This window comes from Sycon ciliatum, chromosome 9, assembly GCF_964019385.1.
Source record: "Sycon ciliatum chromosome 9, ocSycCili1.1, whole genome shotgun sequence".
Lineage (NCBI taxonomy): Eukaryota > Metazoa > Porifera > Calcarea > Leucosolenida > Sycettidae > Sycon > Sycon ciliatum.
Genome location: NC_088651.1, coordinates 28,233,686 through 28,254,563, shown reverse-complemented (window position 1 = coordinate 28,254,563; position 20,878 = coordinate 28,233,686). Strand labels below are relative to the sequence as shown.

Below are 20,878 nucleotides of genomic sequence, written 5' to 3'. Positions count from 1 at the left end.
TTATAAAAAGGGACACTTCGGAGCAACGCTGTCAATCCGCGTGGAAAGAATCGATCAGAGTCAGCTTCCTTCCTCATGCTTGGGGCGTCTTTCCGGCCGGTTGAAAGCCTCGCAGTACTGGATCGCTAAACAGCGGGCTTCACTTTGACTACTTCACGAAAACCATTACCCCTGAACAGGTTTTAGGTTTGATTGTTCAGAGAGGAAAAGGTTGCTTGTCTGAAATTCTTGCACAAAGAAGTTAGGAGAAGGCGGCTTCAAGGTCTTGGTGGGTGCTCGTGGAAAGCGGCGCGATGTCGGATCAAATATGCCTAGACGAAGGAACCCTCCACTCACGCAGCGCCAGCAGCGAAGGAGACTCAGTAATCTCCACGCCACCCGCGGAGCACGAGGAAAGCGATGGAAACAGTGGTGGTGGTAGTACAGCTACTACTATACTGCGCCCGATGACAATGGCGATGTACGCGTTACGATGGTTACGGTCCCAGAAGGCAATCGCACTTCGCTTTCACGGCCCGATCGTAGCCTGGACTTCACACCTCCTGGAGTCGACCTCTCCAACATGCGAACTCTACCTGCGTACATTGAAATGCAGTCACGATCACTGAGCTCGTCCTTTGGCAGCGGGCAAGCGCAGGATGCCACAGCAATCGACCTGCCAAGACGGGAGAGTCAGTTTTCACGTATGACGGTAGTTTCTGAACTGATTCACGGCATCCATGATGAGCAACATCAGGGCTTTGCCAGCAGTGCATCGTCATCCATTCTCTCTCGCCTTGCACGGACCGGCGGGGCAGACAGCAAGAGCGCATCGAGCAAGACAAAGCGAGAGTCGTCCGGAATTTCCATTCTCGCTCCGAAGAAGAAGGGACGAACTGCCGGCAGGGTGGCAGATGGTGGCTTTGAAGGACCGTTTGACGAGGCATTCTGGGAGAAGGTATGTTTGTTCAACTAAAATTAGGTCTTTCTCCAAATAAGACACGCAGTGAGCTCTTGTTCCGGAATCGCAAGTTTCCAACGATCAATCACCGCGTTTGGCGTGTACTCACCCAAGCGGCCAGACAAAACGGGACTCTCCTGGATCGGAAAAAAAACTGGCAGCGAAGGATTCTGTTTTATTCTCGCTTTTTCATTGCTGTCCGCGATATGTAGAAAGTGTTTCTTTGCATTTACTTCTAGCTAGACCTTTGTGATATGTTTGATACATGGTTGATGAAGCGGTCGCTGAGCCGAGTCCTTCATCTCTTGAGGCGGTACGCTGCGATGAAGGGAATGTTGATAACAGTACTAGTGCTGCTAGGGAGAATCAAGTTGAATTTGCGATCCCAAAGCTCGGTTTTTGATGCCTTCGGACAACGAGTCCTTTGAAAAACGGACGGTCAACAAGTTGAAGACTTACCTGGGAGCTAGAGGAGCCGGAGTGTTCAGGAAACGGGGTGATTTGCTCGATCGGTAAGTACCACTTCAGGATGCAGTCTCCAACATTTCCCACAAGAAAAAGTACATTTTTGTCGGTACATGTTTTTACATTCTAACGTTCTCCATCTGTTCAGGGCCAGGTCCTATCACATCGATCAGATACTGTGCACCCCAGATACATACATGTGTATATGGCGGCAGGTATCGGCAAGGAAAGCCAAACACACATTTACGAATTTGGATGTCAATACTTTTTTGGGCACATTTTTGCACCTAAATTGAAATATACTTGGTGTCCTAGGTTTTCGGAACTCTATCAGAATCCAGCCTCCATAGTGAATGTACTGTACATAAATGGTGTCATAGTGTGCAAGATACTCTAGGGCTCTGTGTCAGAACTGAACTCTGCCATCACTTAGCACCCTGGGGTTTATTCCCATCTTCAAAACAACACACTCATCCACTCACCCTAAACCTGTGGTCTGTTGACACTCCTTGCTGTGCTGTGCATGGTTACGTGATATTTGCAGTATGGCTTACATGTAGCTCTGTCAATCACTTGAGACTCTTTCAATACCTCAGCCCTACCACCCATGCACTTGAGACCGTTGTTTTTGCCTAGGAATCCATGTAAACCTGTATCCAACGGGATTGGGAAGTTTGTTCTGCTGTGGTAGGATTGTCTCACATTCAAGCACCAACCCTACGTGCAGAAACCGCTTGATGATTAACACAATTGAGTTCACTGCAAACTAAATTAAAATTATTCCACTAAAATTCAATTTACTGCATTCCCAACTCGTCACAACCATGTGCTCTCAGCTGAGCCACGAAGCATAACGACACCAGCACAGCAAGGACACTTCCACTAACCTTCAGCGGGGCATACAATCGTGATGTGTTTTACAAACATTTGCAAGCACATCCAGGTATTCCATGGTTGGCTGTCATTGTATTAGGGAATTCCATGGTTGGCTGTCACCTGTCTTGACTATGTCATACGCTTGAGACTCTTTCAATAGCTCAGCTCTACCACCCGTGCACTTGAGACCATTGTTTTTGCCTAGCTCTGCCATGCATACACTTGAGAACCTTGCCACACCCCAGCTCTACCACACATAAACCCTTGGCCTTGCAATAGGCCAGCTCTGCCACACATAGACCCTTGGCCTCAGTTGCAATAGCCCAGCTGTGCCACCCATAGACCCTTGGCCTTGTGATAGCCCAGCTCTACCACACGTGTACTTGTACTTGCTCACTGCCAAAACGGGTCACGTGGGTCTCCCCGGGAGAGGGGAGAGAGACTCAAAAGGAATCTTGGAAAGATGACTCAATTGGCCATTGAACCAACCAACGGCCGACACCCCCTGAAATCCCCAAACTAGGGTGGACTTGAAATGATTCCACTTAAGTTATGGGCTCACCACACCTCAGTAAATGGGTGAGGACAAGGTGCAGAAAAAGGATTGACGGCATCAGGGTATCCGTCCCGGGATCCAACTGCAGGTACCCCTGCCCCCAGTGAAGGTAATACTTGCTACTAGTGTGGGTGGCTAAATCAGAATGGATCTGATAAAAGCTTCACTAGCACCATTGATTACACAAGAGTTTATCTAGCCAGAAGTATTCCATGGTTAACAGGTATTTATACTTCAAATAGAAAGTATATGAACCCTGAAACCAACAAAGGTGGTAGGTACAACAATACACCTTCAAGCAGCCGAGCCCGTTGGCAGCAGGCCCAACACTATCTGGCATAAGTGTACCCACCAACCAAACTAGCTGGCACCATAGACCCTTGGCCTCAGTTGCAATAGCCCAGCTGTGCCACCCATAAGCCCTTGGCCTTGTGATAGCCCTGCTCTACCACACATATACTCTTGGCCTTACAGCTCTGCCACTCATACACTGGCATTCTTGAGAATTGTTTTCCTGTGCCAGTACTTGATTAGATTAACATCTTCAGGTGTCCATTGTCTAATTACCAGATGCCCTCCCTCCCCCCCCCCCCCCCAAGTCTTGAAAACCTGAACTTGCATCTGGTTCATGGACAGCTAGGCCATTGCATGGGTAGAGTACAGACATTCTCTTGAGTGCTAAGCTGGGAACAAAGTTGCTATCATAGCTGCAAGAGGGAACTGTACTGGGCGGCCACAATGGAGTTCACTGCAAAATAAAATAAAATTATTCCACTAAAATTCAATTTACTGCATTCCCAACTCGTCACAGTCCTGTGCTCTCAGCCGAGCCACAAAGCATAAAGACACCAGCACAGCAAGGACACTTCCACTAACCTTCAGCGGGGCATACAATCCTGGTGTGTTTTATAAACGTTTGCAAACACATCCAGGTATTCCATGGTTGGCTGTCACAAGTCCATGTGATGAATTTTACAAACACTGCAAATACCGTAAAGTCGTGGATAAAAGCCGGGTTTGCATACAAGCACATCGCGGATAGAAGCCTGAAAATCAAACGGGTCAAATGCAGAAAAACCTGTCGCGCGTAGAAGTCTAGCAATGCCTCCCTTCGCTGGTTCTGCAGCTACTTAAGCGATCGAACCCAGCAAGTGCGCATTGGCACCGCCTACAGTGTTGCTGCTAAGTGCTCATCTGGTGTACCTCAGGGCTCGGTCCTAGGACCGATCCTGTTTAGCATGTACACCCGTGATGTCCCTGCCATAGCCCATCCTGCTCCATCTCTGCAATTTGCCGATGACATTGCCGTGCACTGCCACAGAAAATCAGTGCTAGCCACATCAGCCTGCCTGTCAGGGGCCGTCACCAACGTCGCTGACTGGCTCAAGCATCGACATCTGCTTCTAAATGACAAGAAGAGCCAGGTCCTGTCAATTGTACCACAACGCAATGCGGGTCAGCATGTCGTTGTCCGCTGCAACCAGACAGAGCTTCCCCTGAGCCCAACAGCAAGGTACCTCGGCGTGACCCTTGACGTCGCTGTGAAGTGGGACCCCCATGTTGACGCGATGGCGAAGAAAGTTGTGCAGAAGATTGAAGCATTGACTATGTCATACGCTTGAGACTCTTTCAATAGCTCAGCTCTACCACCCGTGCACTTGAGACCATTGTTTTTGCCTAGCTCTGCCATGCATACACTTGAGAACCTTGCCACACCCCAGCTCTACCACACATAAACCCTTGGCCTTGCAATAGGCCAGCTCTGCCACACATAGACCCTTGGCCTCAGTTGCAATAGCCCAGCTGTGCCACCCATAGACCCTTGGCCTTGTGATAGCCCAGCTCTACCACACGTGTACTTGTACTTGCTCACTGCCAAAACGGGTCACGTGGGTCTCCCCGGGAGAGGGGAGAGAGACTCAAAAGGAATCTTGGAAAGATGACTCAATTGGCCATTGAACCAACCAACGGCCGACACCCCCTGAAATCCCCAAACTAGGGTGGACTTGAAATGATTCCACTTAAGTTATGGGCTCACCACACCTCAGTAAATGGGTGAGGACAAGGTGCAGAAAAAGGATTGACGGCATCAGGGTATCCGTCCCGGGATCCAACTGCAGGTACCCCTGCCCCCAGTGAAGGTAATACTTGCTACTAGTGTGGGTGGCTAAATCAGAATGGATCTGATAAAAGCTTCACTAGCACCATTGATTACACAAGAGTTTATCTAGCCAGAAGTATTCCATGGTTAACAGGTATTTATACTTCAAATAGAAAGTATATGAACCCTGAAACCAACAAAGGTGGTAGGTACAACAATACACCTTCAAGCAGCCGAGCCCGTTGGCAGCAGGCCCAACACTATCTGGCATAAGTGTACCCACCAACCAAACTAGCTGGCACCATAGACCCTTGGCCTCAGTTGCAATAGCCCAGCTGTGCCACCCATAAGCCCTTGGCCTTGTGATAGCCCTGCTCTACCACACATATACTCTTGGCCTTACAGCTCTGCCACTCATACACTGGCATTCTTGAGAATTGTTTTCCTGTGCCAGTACTTGATTAGATTAACATCTTCAGGTGTCCATTGTCTAATTACCAGATGCCCTCCCTCCCCCCCCCCCCCCCAAGTCTTGAAAACCTGAACTTGCATCTGGTTCATGGACAGCTAGGCCATTGCATGGGTAGAGTACAGACATTCTCTTGAGTGCTAAGCTGGGAACAAAGTTGCTATCATAGCTGCAAGAGGGAACTGTACTGGGCGGCCACAATGGAGTTCACTGCAAAATAAAATAAAATTATTCCACTAAAATTCAATTTACTGCATTCCCAACTCGTCACAGTCCTGTGCTCTCAGCCGAGCCACAAAGCATAAAGACACCAGCACAGCAAGGACACTTCCACTAACCTTCAGCGGGGCATACAATCCTGGTGTGTTTTATAAACGTTTGCAAACACATCCAGGTATTCCATGGTTGGCTGTCACAAGTCCATGTGATGAATTTTACAAACACTGCAAATACCGTAAAGTCGTGGATAAAAGCCGGGTTTGCATACAAGCACATCGCGGATAGAAGCCTGAAAATCAAACGGGTCAAATGCAGAAAAACCTGTCGCGCGTAGAAGTCTAGCAATGCCTCCCTTCGCTGGTTCTGCAGCTACTTAAGCGATCGAACCCAGCAAGTGCGCATTGGCACCGCCTACAGTGTTGCTGCTAAGTGCTCATCTGGTGTACCTCAGGGCTCGGTCCTAGGACCGATCCTGTTTAGCATGTACACCCGTGATGTCCCTGCCATAGCCCATCCTGCTCCATCTCTGCAATTTGCCGATGACATTGCCGTGCACTGCCACAGAAAATCAGTGCTAGCCACATCAGCCTGCCTGTCAGGGGCCGTCACCAACGTCGCTGACTGGCTCAAGCATCGACATCTGCTTCTAAATGACAAGAAGAGCCAGGTCCTGTCAATTGTACCACAACGCAATGCGGGTCAGCATGTCGTTGTCCGCTGCAACCAGACAGAGCTTCCCCTGAGCCCAACAGCAAGGTACCTCGGCGTGACCCTTGACGTCGCTGTGAAGTGGGACCCCCATGTTGACGCGATGGCGAAGAAAGTTGTGCAGAAGATTGAAGCATTCTGGCGGTCCCGCAGATGTCTGAGCCTCAGTAGTCGCATCCAGTATGTGAGATCAGTCATCATGCCTGACCTCCTATATGGGTCTAACGCCTTCTCTTCCTCCCTCAAGGTTTCGCAGCTTGATCGCCTTCAGGTCCTGCAGAACCGAGCGGCGAGAGCGGTATACGGTTTGCCGCCTCACACCTCGGCTCAGCCTCTGCTCGAACGGATGTCCCTGCACAGAGTTCGCGAGTGCTACGCCCAGAAGCGGCTCGTCCTGGTGTGGCGCTGTGTCAATGGGAAAGCCAGCAGTGTCCTCCAGGACCTATTCTCACCATCAGCTGGCAGCACCACCCGGCGCCAGGTTTCCAGGGGCCTCACTGTCCCCTCGGCACAGTCAGAAGCCGGCAGATCTCGCCTGGCCTTTCAGGCAGCCTTGGCCTGGAACGCTCTCCCAAGGAGTGTAAGGGAGATCAAGGCTGCCCAGCAATTTAAGCTTGCCTCCATCCCTACACCTTGCAATGAATGCTCTGTCTGACTTTTCCCGTCCACACACCACGTCATTTACTCTTCTCTGCGTGCTTGTGCGCTTATGAACTCTTTGTGTTCCCTCTGTTGACGCTTCAAAATCGCTCTATTGACACTGCAAAATCGCTCTGTTGACGCTGCAAAATTGCTTATCATCTCCCTCCCTCCCCCCCCCCTCTCTCTCTCTCTTTCTCTCTCTCTCTCTCTCTCTCTCCCCGTAGCTCTCTCCCTTTTCAAATTCGCTTCCATAGAATTGGGCACCATTGCCCGTTTGGCCTTGCGAAGCAAAATAAAAATCAACAACAACAACAACAGCTTCTATGCAAGCGCGGATCGGGTAGGTCAAGAGTGCATGCGCTATGTACAGTGCATAGTAAAACTGCCATCATACCGGTAGTCAGTGGTAGATCTACGCGTGTCGCGCGTAGAAGTCTGGCAAAAATATCAGTGGTGCATATAAGCATGGTTTGCATTAAAGCCTGATGCAGAAAGCGGCTTATGTACTTATAAGCCCGGCTTTTATCCGTGACTTTATGGTAAGTTAAATAAGGCTATTTAATGGTTGACTGTCGGTTCTCTTGATACTGACCATCCATGTGATGTGTTCTCCGGTGTTTATGCCCTTGATCACGTGCCCAGGTAGAGGAGAAGAAATCGTTGGAAGGTTTGATCAAGAAAATTGCCATCCGCGAAGCCAGACTTGATCGCATCATCGAGCAGAGTGGGTCAGCAGAGGCTGCAGTCACAGCTATTCTGGACAAGTCTAACTCTCAAGGAGAGGTAGGATGTTCAAGAAGTTTTGCACAATAAATGCCATTATTACTGTGCTACTATTGCCATGATCCTTGAAGGGTGGTGGCGTTCGTACGGATGCTGGTAACTCGGCCTCTAGCCGAGTCTTACGCGAACTGTGAATTCTTTATTATATTTACTTACAGTGTCAATGCATATTGTACACGATCTGTCACTTTCTATTTTATTTTTTATTTTATTTTTTATCAAAGACATAGGACGTTCAAGAAGTGTATTGCACTCTATCATCACAACTGAACAGGGTTGCCTACTCCCAAACATCAACTACCACTTCCTGCTGAAGTGGCTGAGACTGTGATCATATTGCACCATTCAGACTCTGCTAAATCTTCTTACTGATGCGCTAATAAGAAGTGAAGAAATTACAGGAGGGTCGGGCATGCAGCTCCTATGCATTTTCCAGGAAATATGGCATATCTTTAAACTAAAAGAGGATCTAGTCTGGTTTCGGCAGATGTTGCTTCAGAAGAGACTTGAAGGCAGCGTGCTTGTTGTATGCTGGCTATTTGAACGATGCCTCTGAATTCCTCCTTTCATCGAGTCTGAGTTCCATCCGTCATTGAGTCTGAGTTCCATCCGTCATTGAATCTGAATTCCCTCTCTCATTCAGTCAATACGTCTGAATTCGCGTCTGCCTTGTGTCTGAATTCGAGTCTGTCAATGTTTGAATTCCCTCTGGTCCTGTCTTTCTGTGTTGGTTGGTCTTGGGCAGGCGCGGCAGCTATTAGACGGGCTGATTGTCCGCGGCATTGATCTCGGTTGTCGCGACGATCCGTATCTGCACATTGCCGCGGAGAAGAATTACGTCTACGTAGCGCGAACGTTGATGGATAACGAGGCAGCGATCGATGCGGCCAGTGAGAAAGGACAGCTACCTGTGATCATTGCACTTCAAGCTGGCCATGATGAGATGGCGTCTGTTATCTTGCGCCGAATGAACAAGAAAAGGTCAGTCAAACACTATACTCTACCTGTGCAGCACAGTGCAGGCAACTGAAATCCGACCACCTGAAATCCGACCACCTGACGATGCCTTCACATTCTAGCGGTGTCTATTGTGTAGTTTTACTGTCATGTGTTGGGTCTTTGCCATGTGAGCGCACCGCTCAGGGGTCGGATTTCTGGGGTCGGATTTCAGAGGTTGGATTTCAGCTGCAAGCACTGTACATACATGTAGGTCTTCAGAGATTCACCTACATGTATGTACATGTGTATGTGTTCCTTTAAAAGAATTCACGGTTTGCTTGGGAGTCAGTTAGACTCAGTTTTCAGCATCAGTAGGAACACCACCACCCTGCTAAGATCTAAGGCGCACATGCAGCTCCTAAAGTGGTGGAAGGTCAGTAGAATAGCATTCCGTAGTGTGATGTCAAAATACATCTACGCGCATTGTCTCATGCATCTCGAAATCTATGTATCTTCGACTGGAAGGCTTCGCTCCCCACACTGCAGCTCAAGCTTTCCTGATGACTTGGCTTGACCCTTGACTCCAGTGAGCTTCATTGTGGGGAGCAACCCCTTTTCTAACAAATCATCGCCGAAGTCGCTACCACTATTTCTTATCTTTAACAGGTAGATTTATTAAAGGATATTTAATCAAAGAAAGAAACGAGCTTGGCTATCTTTGTCGCAGAGTTGACGTTGTTTGTGTCTATTCACTGTCGCTTAGGACGTTCACAATTTCAAGCAGATGATGATACTAATAAGAACAGTTGGCATATCACTCAGAATTGTTACGCATCTGTGAGTGAAAAGGTTCCATTCATATCTTGTTGTTGTCTTAGTCAAAGGTTTCAGGGACTGTGACGCTAATCTTCTTCAGATCCTGTTTTATGCCGTTTATGCAGACAGTGTGATTGGTGTAATTATGTGTGAAAATTGTTTTTTTTGCTCTGATTTCTTGTGGATATAATTTTTTCAGCGTCCGAGAGCTGTTTGATGCACAGAAAGACGACCACTCGTTCCGTTTTCAAAACCTTGTGTCATCAGGGGATATGCCGGTAAGGAAAATGTCACAAATAACCGTAGTTTTACTGGCCGTTTTCGTTGAAAAGCCGCTTTTGTGAGGGCAGTTACACATCAGAAAGGTGCCTGGTTGACGGACCCACCCGGATAAAGGGGCATTGGGGTCTGGGGAGTGGTGCCTGGTAGACGGACTCACCCGGATAAAGGGGCATTGGGATCTGGGGAGTGGTGCCTGGTAGACGGACCCACCCGGATAAAGGGGCATTGGGATCTGGGGAGTGGTGCCTGGTAGACGGACCCACCCCGGATAAAGGGGCATTGGGATCTGGGGAGTGGTGCCTGGTAGACGGACTCACCTGGATATAGGGGCATTGGGATCTGGGGAGTGGTGCCTGGTAGACGGACTCACCCGAATAAAGGGGCATTGGGATCTGGGGAGTGGTGCCTGGTAGACGGACTCACCCGGATAAAAGGGCGTTGGGATCTGGGGGTGCAATGTTATCGCATGAGCTGATTGTTTAGAAAATTGTGGTGTTAGTGGACATTGTCGCGTAACTTGTAGTTCCTTGGTCCTTTTTTTCTTTTCCATAAATTTATCCTTGGCTCTCCATCCGAGTCCATTCTATTATATGCTGAGTCTTGAAATTCAACGGCCAAATGCTGATGCTTACCCCCTGTTTATGTATCTTTTCTGTCTTTACTTGTTTGTCAGCTGACGTGTCGGGCTATTCTGGATGCCTGCGTCCAGCCGACTGACGAGCCAGACGAGTACCGTTTCCATTATCGTATTCTGGAGAGCGATGCAAACGGCTACTCACCCAACGATGCAGGGTTTAACGTGAACGGTAAAACCGCCTTTCACCGAGTTCTGGAGTGCCGAGACAAAGTAAGAAAATATTGAGAAGCGCGGAATTTATTATCATTATTATTTGCTTTTCTCGTCATCGTCAATCAAATGATTGATAATTTCCCTTATACTGAGTGTTGGTAAACAGAAATCAGTTGCTGAGATTTGGGGTAATGGGTTTGTTTCCCTTCTAATATATTTGTGTTTGCGGGAATTTTCCCATTACGATTAGTGTTGTGGTTGGAATTCTCTTTTGTACTAGCCAGCATTTCTGGCTAAGTCATGTTCAGTGTGGCCTCTGCTGTACTGGCAACCAAACGACAGTGCTGATATGAATTGTTTTAGGACTGTTGTGGCTCAATGAGACTGGGGCTGTAATGAAATCCTTATCTTCTGGCGTGGGTTCTGAGCTGAGTGGGAGATGGCATGACATGATAGAGTGGTTTCATTATAATTGTCATGTGACCAAATTTCTGAAGAAAGTGATCACGTCATGTGCACAGTGGAACCAACATGGCCGACATCATGTGACCCATGCGTGCAGGGGTTGAGTGAAGTTGTAACCAACATGGCTGTCGTGTATGGTCATGTGATAGCTGTGAAACCACTCTATTATACATCCAGATACATTTGAACAGCACATAAAGACTAGCCTAGGGCTGGGTATTAAACTGTTTCCCACGGCCTTGCTGCCACTGTCCACTTTCAGGAGATGCAGCTGCACACCGTTGTGCGCATGTTGATCTACAACAAGTGGGTGGAGTATGGAGAGAGAATGGCCATGTAAGTATTCCCTATTATACATTGGTCCCTTTTATAACCCAGCACTATTTGTGCTGAGGAGATTCTGCTGGATTAGGGAGGGTGCTGAATTAATAAATCTGATTTACTGCTGCAGTATGCATGAAGAGGACATGTTGGCTGCTGAAGATAGTGCTGGCTTATGGAGGATGCTGGTTTATAAAGTGCTGGATAAGAGAGGGGTCACTGTATGATACCCACTGTATACAGGTAACTGATCTCTGTAGATATTGTGCCAACACTCGGACACTGGTGCACCATGGTTGGTGTGCTTCGGACAGCGCTCATCCCAATGGGTATCCGAAACCAACACGCGTTCAAGATAGAACAGCGTTCGTTGACTGTTTGATTTATACGACAAATTCATGTTGAACACTTATGAGCGTCCACCAGTTACAATGGCATGACTAGCTGAGTGTAAAGTAACTGTTGGTGATAGTGGACATAGTAGTGTAACTTGCAGCTTCTTGGTCTTCTTTTCTGCTTATACATTTAAATGATATTGTACATCGCTATAATATTCAAGTTCTTTTTGCCTACATTACTTCCTGTTTTGCAGCCTGAACCTGTCGCTCTACTGTCTGTTCATGCTTTGCGTGACGTTTTCACTGATCTCCGCTGGCACACAAGCTGACCCGCGTGTCTACGACAGTGCACTGGACTACGCCAGAGGTGTGCTGGAAGTGATCAGTCTGATCGGGGTCATGTTCAATCTGTACGATGAGATCAAGGAATTACACAGGTAGGCCGTGCTGCGGATGCAAGTGTTTCACTCTCTCTCTCTCTCTCTCTCTCTTATGTCCTTTCCTATTTCTCTTGGCGCACTTTGCCTGTGCAGACGCCAAGACCACCAAGGTCAGCGGAGCAGCAGGGCCCCGCCACCACTTTCCGCATTCACTCGGGAGCATAGTGGACTTGGTAAAAAAAGAAAGAGAAAAAGTTGTTATATTTCTACTACACAGTTTCATAGGATGTATTGTGCATGCTCAGATTGGGTGTTGTTGTTGTTTTACCGAACCAAGAGCCTACATCAACTACATCAGTATCAAGCAGAGTCGAGTCTTGCTCCCGTAGTGTGGACTGTTTGGCTATTTGGAGTTTTGCTTTAAATGAATCCTGCATCTGGATTTACTCTGGAATGTCAGCTTTCCGGATAATCAAGCTTAATAGTAGTGTTTAAACCGAACACGGATTCTTCGAACGAATAATCTATCGAATAATTTCGCCCTCCATCGAACGAATAATCTATATTCTATCATACGTATGATGGCATTTTTCAACACTTTTTCAGCACTTTTTAAGTAGTTTTTTAAATATTTTTTTTGCTGATTATCGGATTTTGTTATGTGGGGGTGCAAAACCGGTTAACCTGTACCGCCAAGAGTACATAACCCCCAGAGTGTGCAACGCTTGATCCAGCTCTGCATAGGGTCTTGGTCGAAAGTGGTCAAAGACCGAAAATCACATTCACTGCATCCATGTTTCCCTCGTATGGAAAGAACAGAAGTACAGTCATGTACATGTAGTGTACATGTACATGTACCGTAAAGTACCGCCAGAGCGCCCCGTCTCGCGAGAGCGCCCCACCTTGATTTTACAGCCAGGGAAAGGAAAATCGTATGGCAGAGTGCAACGAAGTTTGTACGATGTGAGAACCTTAGTGTACTAAGGGCGCGTTCAGACTACCGATAAAAAGTGACCGATAGGGAAAGTCGCCAAGGTGATTTGATCACGTGACGTTACTGGCACGTTACCGGTGGGAAAGTTTTACTGCCGCGGCTGATGCGGCAGTAAACTTTTACCGGCAGTAAAAAAGTGCCCAGGCTGCATGCGCGCTGCGAAAAAAAGGGAAAATCCCTTGTCAGTGCCGGTGAGAGCTGAAAACTTCACGGTCACGTTAGTTTGTTATCGGTAGTGTGAATGTCCTTCACGGTTTATCGGCATTCACGGTTTGACGGGGTTCACGGTAGTCTGAACGCGCCCTTAGGGCACACTTGGCAGGCTTTTGTGTGGAGCTTGTGTCCGCTCGAAGGTACGGATATCCCCGGATTGACTGCAAAATGTGGAATATGTGTACAAGGTCCGTGTCGTATGACCTACAGACAGCAGACCACCTCCACAATACGACCACGAAAGGACGAGATGGTGGGGCGCTCTGGCGGTACTTTACGGTACATGTATTACTAGATACCGATAGGAGATTAAACCTTGGAGGAGAAGTGATTGAGAAGAAATACTACGAGCAGATCTACGCAGTGCAAATATCAGTAGGGTCAGCACTGAGCATAGATCGTTTTTTTTTTTTTTTTTTTTTTTTTTTTTCGATTTCTGATAATTCCTACGACTATTCGATTATTCGTTCACCCCACGAATATTCTAAATTATTCGATTATTCGATTATTCGTTTCAACACTACTTAATAGCTTTCTCTCTCTATATGCGTGTGTGTACATCTGTGTGGGTACGTATATGTGTGCACGTCTGTGTGTATGTCTACGTGTGCGTCTGTGTGTGTGTGTGTGTGTGTGTGTGTGTGTGTGTGTGTGTGTGTGTGTGTGTGTGTGTGTGTGTGTGTGTGTGTGTGTGTGTGTGTGTGTGTGTGTGTATTCTGTACTGACAGGGAGAAAATGGCTTACTTGACAGATGGCTATAACTATCCCCAGGTCATCTCTATGCTACTCTTGGTTGCCATCATTCCACTGCGTTGGACTGATCAAGATGCACAATGGCACGTGGCATGCTTCGCATATATCTTCCTTTGCCTGCGTATTCTCATGCTGATATCCGTCACAAGGTGAGAGCTGTTATTCCACCATTAGATTGTGTGCTCGGCAGGAGCACTGCCACGCTTTGGGATGAAAGCGCAGATGCAGGTCCAAAATGCGGGGAGGGGGTTGGGGGGGGGGGGGGGAGGGGTGGAGTTGACCAACAAAAAGGCATGGGTTTGCGTACAGGGCTGGTTAAGAACCGCCCTTTCGCTTCCGTGGGACACCGGCACCCCATGATCAGGCGTCAGATGTAGCTCCTAAACGGTGGGGAAGGATAGATCAGACCCACCAACCATGTCACTATGTGTCACAGCACAGCTGGAGAGTAGACCAGACCCACCCTAACTGAGAGTGGTGGTGTTACCATTCCATTGATGCTGAAAACTCACTAGGACTGGGTCTCACGCATGTTCTGGTAGTGGTGGGGGTGGGGGATCCACAGCAAGTGTACGAGTACTGCTCCACCTGGTCTGCATGAAAAAATGTTTTAACTTTGTACGGTCATGCTCACACATCTACCAGACCTGGTAGTGCCTGCCAAATATGGGGAAATGCCTTGTAAAGAGGAGACGGCCATATTAGGGCATGGAAGGCAGTGAATAGAATGTGTGTTCTTTGATGTCAATGGCATTTGTTTTCTAGAATTTATGAAGCTGAGAATATTGTGCATCCTAATCTTGTCAGGGGAATTGTATTGTCTGGCTATGGACTAGGTGTGTGTAAACTGAGAGTTGACAATATTGATGTCCTCTTGGTTTGTCTTGCAGAATGGTTGGTATATACCTACAGATACTGACACGTATTCTCTACAAGGACATATCACGTTTTGTGATCATATTCGGGATCTTCCTCTTGACATATTCTGGCTCTTTGTTCCTGGCATTGCGTGCCGAACCCATCATGGAGAGGAACTCCACGTCAGACCCGAAGGAAACCACTGAGCTGAGTCTCGGACACTTCACATCGTAAGTCAATGTCTGTGAATGTGTAAATGTGTATGGGTGTGAGTGGGGGGGGGGGGGCATCTGGGGGCATGGGGGATGGGTGGTGCGGGTGTGTATGGGGGGGGGGGGGGGGGTGGTGCTGTAGTTCACAAGTTTTTTTCGGTGGTTTGCTTTGATAGAAACTCTGATGTAAGCAGACCAGTTTCATATCTGTCCTCTAGTTCTCAAGTGTATCAAGTTGCTAGTGTACTCTCACTATTCTTTGAAGAAATTATTTTGTGCTCTGTATCAATAGTCCTTGGTTGAACAATATGTTTACATGACCTGTAAGTCGAACCGTCACTCAAACATTTCACTATTCTTGAACGTTGCTGACAGGAATTACGGTTTCATTCTTGTGAGTGGACTGCGAACGATGATTCAGCAGGAAAACAATGTGGACTACATCAATGACGACGAGCCGAGTGAATCATTCAGGTAACAATATTGTTGCTGTTGGCTTTGCAGCCGTGAGCACTGCTGGTCCGTTCCCACAGTTTGTGCATGAACTACATTGTGTGTGTATGTGTATGTGTGTGTGTGTGTGTGTGTGTGTGTTCAGTGTGTGGTATGCATGTCCAGGTTTTCCCAAAGCACGCAAACGTGCGCACACTGCCTTGAGCAGTACAGCCGCAGAACACCTGGACGCGCACACAACACACTGAATTGTGGATCATTCTGTCTTTAGTCGCGGTCCCCACTGTTGTTTGATCATACGCTCTTTATTGATTGTTACTGTGTAGCCATGGTTGATTCAAATGGTCGTTAACACACACCTGGTAACCTAGCAAGGCGTGTATCTACAGCCATATTGCCAGGTGTGTATTTACCACCGTTTGAATCAGCCAGAACAACAGTTGCATTGGTGTCTTCAACACTTCACTATGTAGCTGGCGTCACTAGCGCAAGTGTTATTATATTTTTCTTTCTTGCTTTTCCCCTGTGTATGTGCAGCTGGTTGGGTATAGTCATCAACATGCTGTTCCTGTTCTTCGTGCTGGTAGTGCTGTTGAACATCTTGATCGCTCAGCTTAGTGATACGTATGCTGATGTGAAAGCTGATGCACAGCGTGAACTTGAGCAAAACTGGGCGGCGTCGCTCAGGATTCTTGAACAGGGAACGTCACCATTGAAGGTACTGACTCTTTGGCCGCTAGGACGTGTTTACCGCCTGAGAAAGTAATGTGTTCCCGCCATATCATAGACAGAGTTTGAAAGACCATGTTAGTGCCTGACCAGTCAAAACTGCTGCATCAAATATGCATATCACAGCACATACAAATCCAACTGAATGAAAACTTGAAGGCTGCAGGAAATCAAATAACACAAAGACCAGAATGGGAAGAACCACCTCAGAGCACCTGGAATTAGTCCTTCACAAGCACCAGAAAATCACTGAGCTTTGATCCCAGACAACCACTGCCTTGCGGACAACCTCTGAGGATCGCGCTGGGCATACTCTTTGAGTAACATCATTCTTCTGTGCATTCTTCTGCGGGCGGACACCATCAACAGCATGGAAATCATCTATAGAGATCAACATGCTTTATCCCTTTTCCTCTGTGTTCCTCGTCTTCATTGTAGAGATACCGTTTTAGGAACTATGATGACTACGAAGATGTTGTCCACCCTGGACGTGAGTACAATCGCACACATGCACTCTGTGTTCCTAAACTTGTACAGGTCTACCCGCATTAGTAGACAACCCCAGCGGGTTTCAAAAATGTTGTCTTATTATCTACTATCCGGGCTTGTATGTACGCGTTACAGGCGTCCAGGGATTGTGGATTGTTGTCTACTAATGAAGTCTGTCTTGTACACGATGTCCTACTAACGAGGGTAGAACTGTAATATCGTCTTGCCCTTATAGTGCCCTTATAGTGCCCTTCTTGACATCAACACATGACCTCATAGTGCCCTAATAGTGCCCTTCTTGACATCACCACATGACCTCATAGTGCCCTTATAGTGCCCTTCTTGACATCACCACATGACCTCATAGTGCCCATCATATTATGAGTAACAGATATGCAAGTACTTACACGTTGGGTTCTACTGCATGATGTGCCACAGATCGATTAATCGGCTGGGAAGAACCTAAGGATGCCGTCGAAGATCAAGAGGAGAAACGCCGCAAGCTGCAGATGGAAGCGGATATCGAGAAGCAGAGTCGGCAGATAATGGCGTTAAAGTAAGACAATGACGTCGTGTGTAGCGGTGTTACAGTGACGTCATGTGTAGCGGTGTTACAATGATGTCATGTGTAGCAGTGTTACAGTGACGTCATGTGTAGTGGTGTGACAGTGACGTCATGTGCAGCGGTGTTACAATGATGTCATGTGTAGCGGTGTTATTCTGTTTTTAGAGGAACTCGATCATCGATGATGCTGTGGGTCAAATTTCTTCGTATGCATATTACGACTGTTTACACAGGCTGGTAGCCTGTCTTTTACAGCTGCTCTATGAAGAATTATTATTATACTAAATTAAGAACTCAGATGGTGAGCCAAGGAAAAAATTGTAACATGGAAATTGTGGGCACAAACCTTCCCCTCTTTGGAATTTGCACTATTATCCATGAACCTTCCAAGTTGGACAGCCGTGGTTAGCGCTTTCGAGCAGTGCTCAAGCTGACTTTCATGCCATGGAATGTCTCAGAACTCCTTGTCAGTGTTGTGCTATATTGTGCTAGATTGTGCAAGTCTGACTGTTCGAAATCAAAATCTGGTTTAGTTGGTGGACTCGATCGCATAACTTGTGCCCAAAATTTCCATGCTACAAAATATACTAAATTTGTACCATTAATTAATGGAAGAAAACAAGCCGCAGCATTCGGCCTTTAGAAATCCCTCATTCTTCCTGTTGGAAGTGTGTGTGTGTGTGGTTGGCCACAGAACACAATGATGGAGGTGGTGTTGAAGTCGATTTACAGTAAAACCTGTAACGAAAGACCACCGTGACTAGCGACCAGCCTGGTACTATAGACCACTCCGCCCGGCTCGGACCGTCTCACATTCATGTATGGTTGTGCGGTGCAAACCTGTAACTAAGGACCACCTGCCACTAAAGACCACTTTCTCTGGTCCCAAGGGTGGGGGTGGTCGCTAGTCACAGGTTTTACTCTAGTACATTGTAGAGTATCGAAAATCCACTGTAAATCTCAAAAATCTGGGTTTGGGATCTGCTTCTTGAATTCTCCATACATTTTGCCATGGTATACCTTTCCTAGTTTGGTAAAACCTGGCTGAATTTCTATATCCCTGTTCTTGGACTTTTCTGTCCTTAAAGGGGAACTGTCACCAAAAATTTTCTTTGTCTCATCTTGTAGTTCTTTGGCTCCTGATCACGATGGTGTTATTCGTTTTTCTCTGCGATGACTGGAAGTGGGTGAAAACTTGAAAAGAAGGTGCCCAAAATTGTCCCGAAGTACCGAGTGACGTCACGCCGGACTTGACCTCCACGCGTACATTCATCGTCAAAAACGAAGTCCAGCCCGTGTGCTGGTCAATCGAGCCAACTGTTCGATGTACGGTGCACGCCTGCCTTCTGAACTCGGACACTCGATGTGTACGTTGTACACAATGAGAACGCCAAAAAGGGACAAAATAAACAAAAAGTTGACAGCAGTTTGTCGCACTGGTACTTCCTCCACGAAGCTCCAGCTCTTTGTTTTATTTGTGATTACGAAACAGTGGAAGGATGTTTGTTTGCTGTTAGTGTGACACACATATCTCGTGCTTGAAAATGATGTCGTTGTATCGAAGCCGAAGGTGGCGGTGTTGCCCACCCGGCTCTGAAATGAAAGACGTCAGAGTTTGTCATCTGCATCTTCAGCAACATCGCCAGATGAATCGCCTTCACGTACCTACATTGCGTTCCTTTGGGGCTCGGGTTGGTGGTGTTATCGCCGGCCGGAGGAGTATTGTTTTCTACATACGCACTCATCATCGTGTTGTTCCTCACACGAAAAGTTCAAAACAACGACGGACTTCCGTGCTCACAAAATAAAACTTAGATCCTCGCGGAAGAAGTCAAAAAGGTGATAGCTCAGCTAGCTCAGCTTTTTATTTTGATTTGGCTGTGTAGCTGCACGTGGGTCTCTAGCTCTGCCTCATGATCTTTGGCATTCTCCTTCGGTACGATGTACCCATCTGTGTTACAGTTCAAAAGGCACACGTGCACCGTACATTGGAACAGCTAGCTCGATCGACCAGCACACGGGCTGGACTTCGTTTTTGACGATGAATGTACGCGTGGAGGTCAAGTCCAGCGTGACGTCACTCGGTACTTCGGGACAATTTTGGGCACCTTCTTTTCAAGTTTTCACCCACTTCCAGCCATCGCAGAGAAAAACGGATAACACCATCGTGATCAGGAGCCAAAGAACTACAAGATAAGACAAAGAAATTTTTTGGTGACAGTTCCCCTTTAAATGTGGCAAGGCGTAATTGCACGGGTCACACAATGCAGGATGTACTGTTGTTTTCAGGATATCTACTTCGAGCAGAACTACGTGCAGGAGACACCACAAAGTCAGGGTGCCACTGCCAGTTTCCAAGGAATAGACTATAGAGGAGTCAGCTGGATCCATCGCCCTTAAGTGTTACTGTTCTTCTTTCTATTCACTTCATCTTTACTTCAGGGCGCAAATGCGAGCCACCCTTGAGCTGCTACACGAGAATAGAAAGGTGCCGCCCAAGCTTCACCACAACATTGCCCATCTCGGTACCGTGCAGGTACCAGAAACCGTGAACAACATCGTCATGAAAACAGAGGCCGTTCTTCGGGATGACGTGATGGAAACACGTAAACAGCAGAACACAATCTTCAACGATCTGTCACAGGCGGCACGCGAACACACGGACACGCTGAAGAAGGCGGTTGACGACCAGAACCGAGACACGCAAACGCTGATGACGACTTCGTTCCAGACAACCTCAACAGAGCTGGACCATCTGAAGCAGACGGTCGGTGTTAAGCTACCCGACACCATACAATCAGTAACAGCAGCCGCGCACACCGAAACCATTGCAGCGCTCAGTGCCAAGCTGAACGAAACCAATGGTCAACTTCAGGCACTGGAGCAGTACATTCAAACCAACCTGCGAGAGAGCATCGACACAGCCATTAAAATCTCGGTGCGCTCGGTCATCGGCGATGTCACAGCCGCAGAGACGATGGTACGCGAACAAGAGAACGAACACAATCGTGAGCTGGGAGAAGCTCTCCACCTCAGCCAGCAGAACATCACTGATACTCTGTGCAAGACCGTCAAGGAGAACTGTAATTGCCTGCAGGTAGACTTGACTCAGCAACTTGAACGGGGCATGACAGCACGTCACCAGGCCCTGGAGCAGCAGCTGAGCGGACAAGTCGACAAGATAATTGCCGAAGTAAACCGCCTTATCGGCGGATCATTCTAGACTCGCATAACGTCAAAATGGACAATGCCTTACTTGCTGTCTTGAGATTTTCCTGAGAGTCCTCACACTGCTTTTGATGAGCTCCAGACTTGATTCTCTTTTCGTTTCCTCATCAACGGATCATTCAACGGATCATTCTCGATGTTCATAATTGCACATGAATACTACTCTAGAGGACATGGAAATTCGGTCGACTGACCGGGGCCAGCGTCCTCAATACGTACAGAACGTTGCATGCAGTGTGCACATGTTGATCGCATGCGTAGTTATGGCTGCATGGCCAGCGCCCAGGGCATCAT

At 47.5% G+C, this 20,878-nt stretch overlaps 1 protein-coding gene across 1 annotated transcript; it reads left to right on the top strand.

Moving 5' to 3' along the window:
- Positions 1-441: 441 nt before the first annotated feature.
- Positions 442-20,792, top strand: LOC135824595 (uncharacterized). Its single transcript, XM_065337329.1, has 14 exons — positions 442-937; positions 7,619-7,759; positions 8,505-8,740; positions 9,714-9,792; positions 10,470-10,643; positions 11,314-11,387; positions 11,965-12,147; positions 14,026-14,199; positions 14,941-15,138; positions 15,496-15,594; positions 16,111-16,291; positions 16,741-16,792; positions 17,230-17,347; positions 19,799-20,792. Exons 1-14 carry the CDS (start codon positions 473-475, stop codon positions 20,577-20,579), a joined length of 2,955 nt encoding a protein of 984 aa, XP_065193401.1. The 5' UTR covers positions 442-472; the 3' UTR covers positions 20,580-20,792.
- Positions 20,793-20,878: the final 86 nt, after the last annotated feature.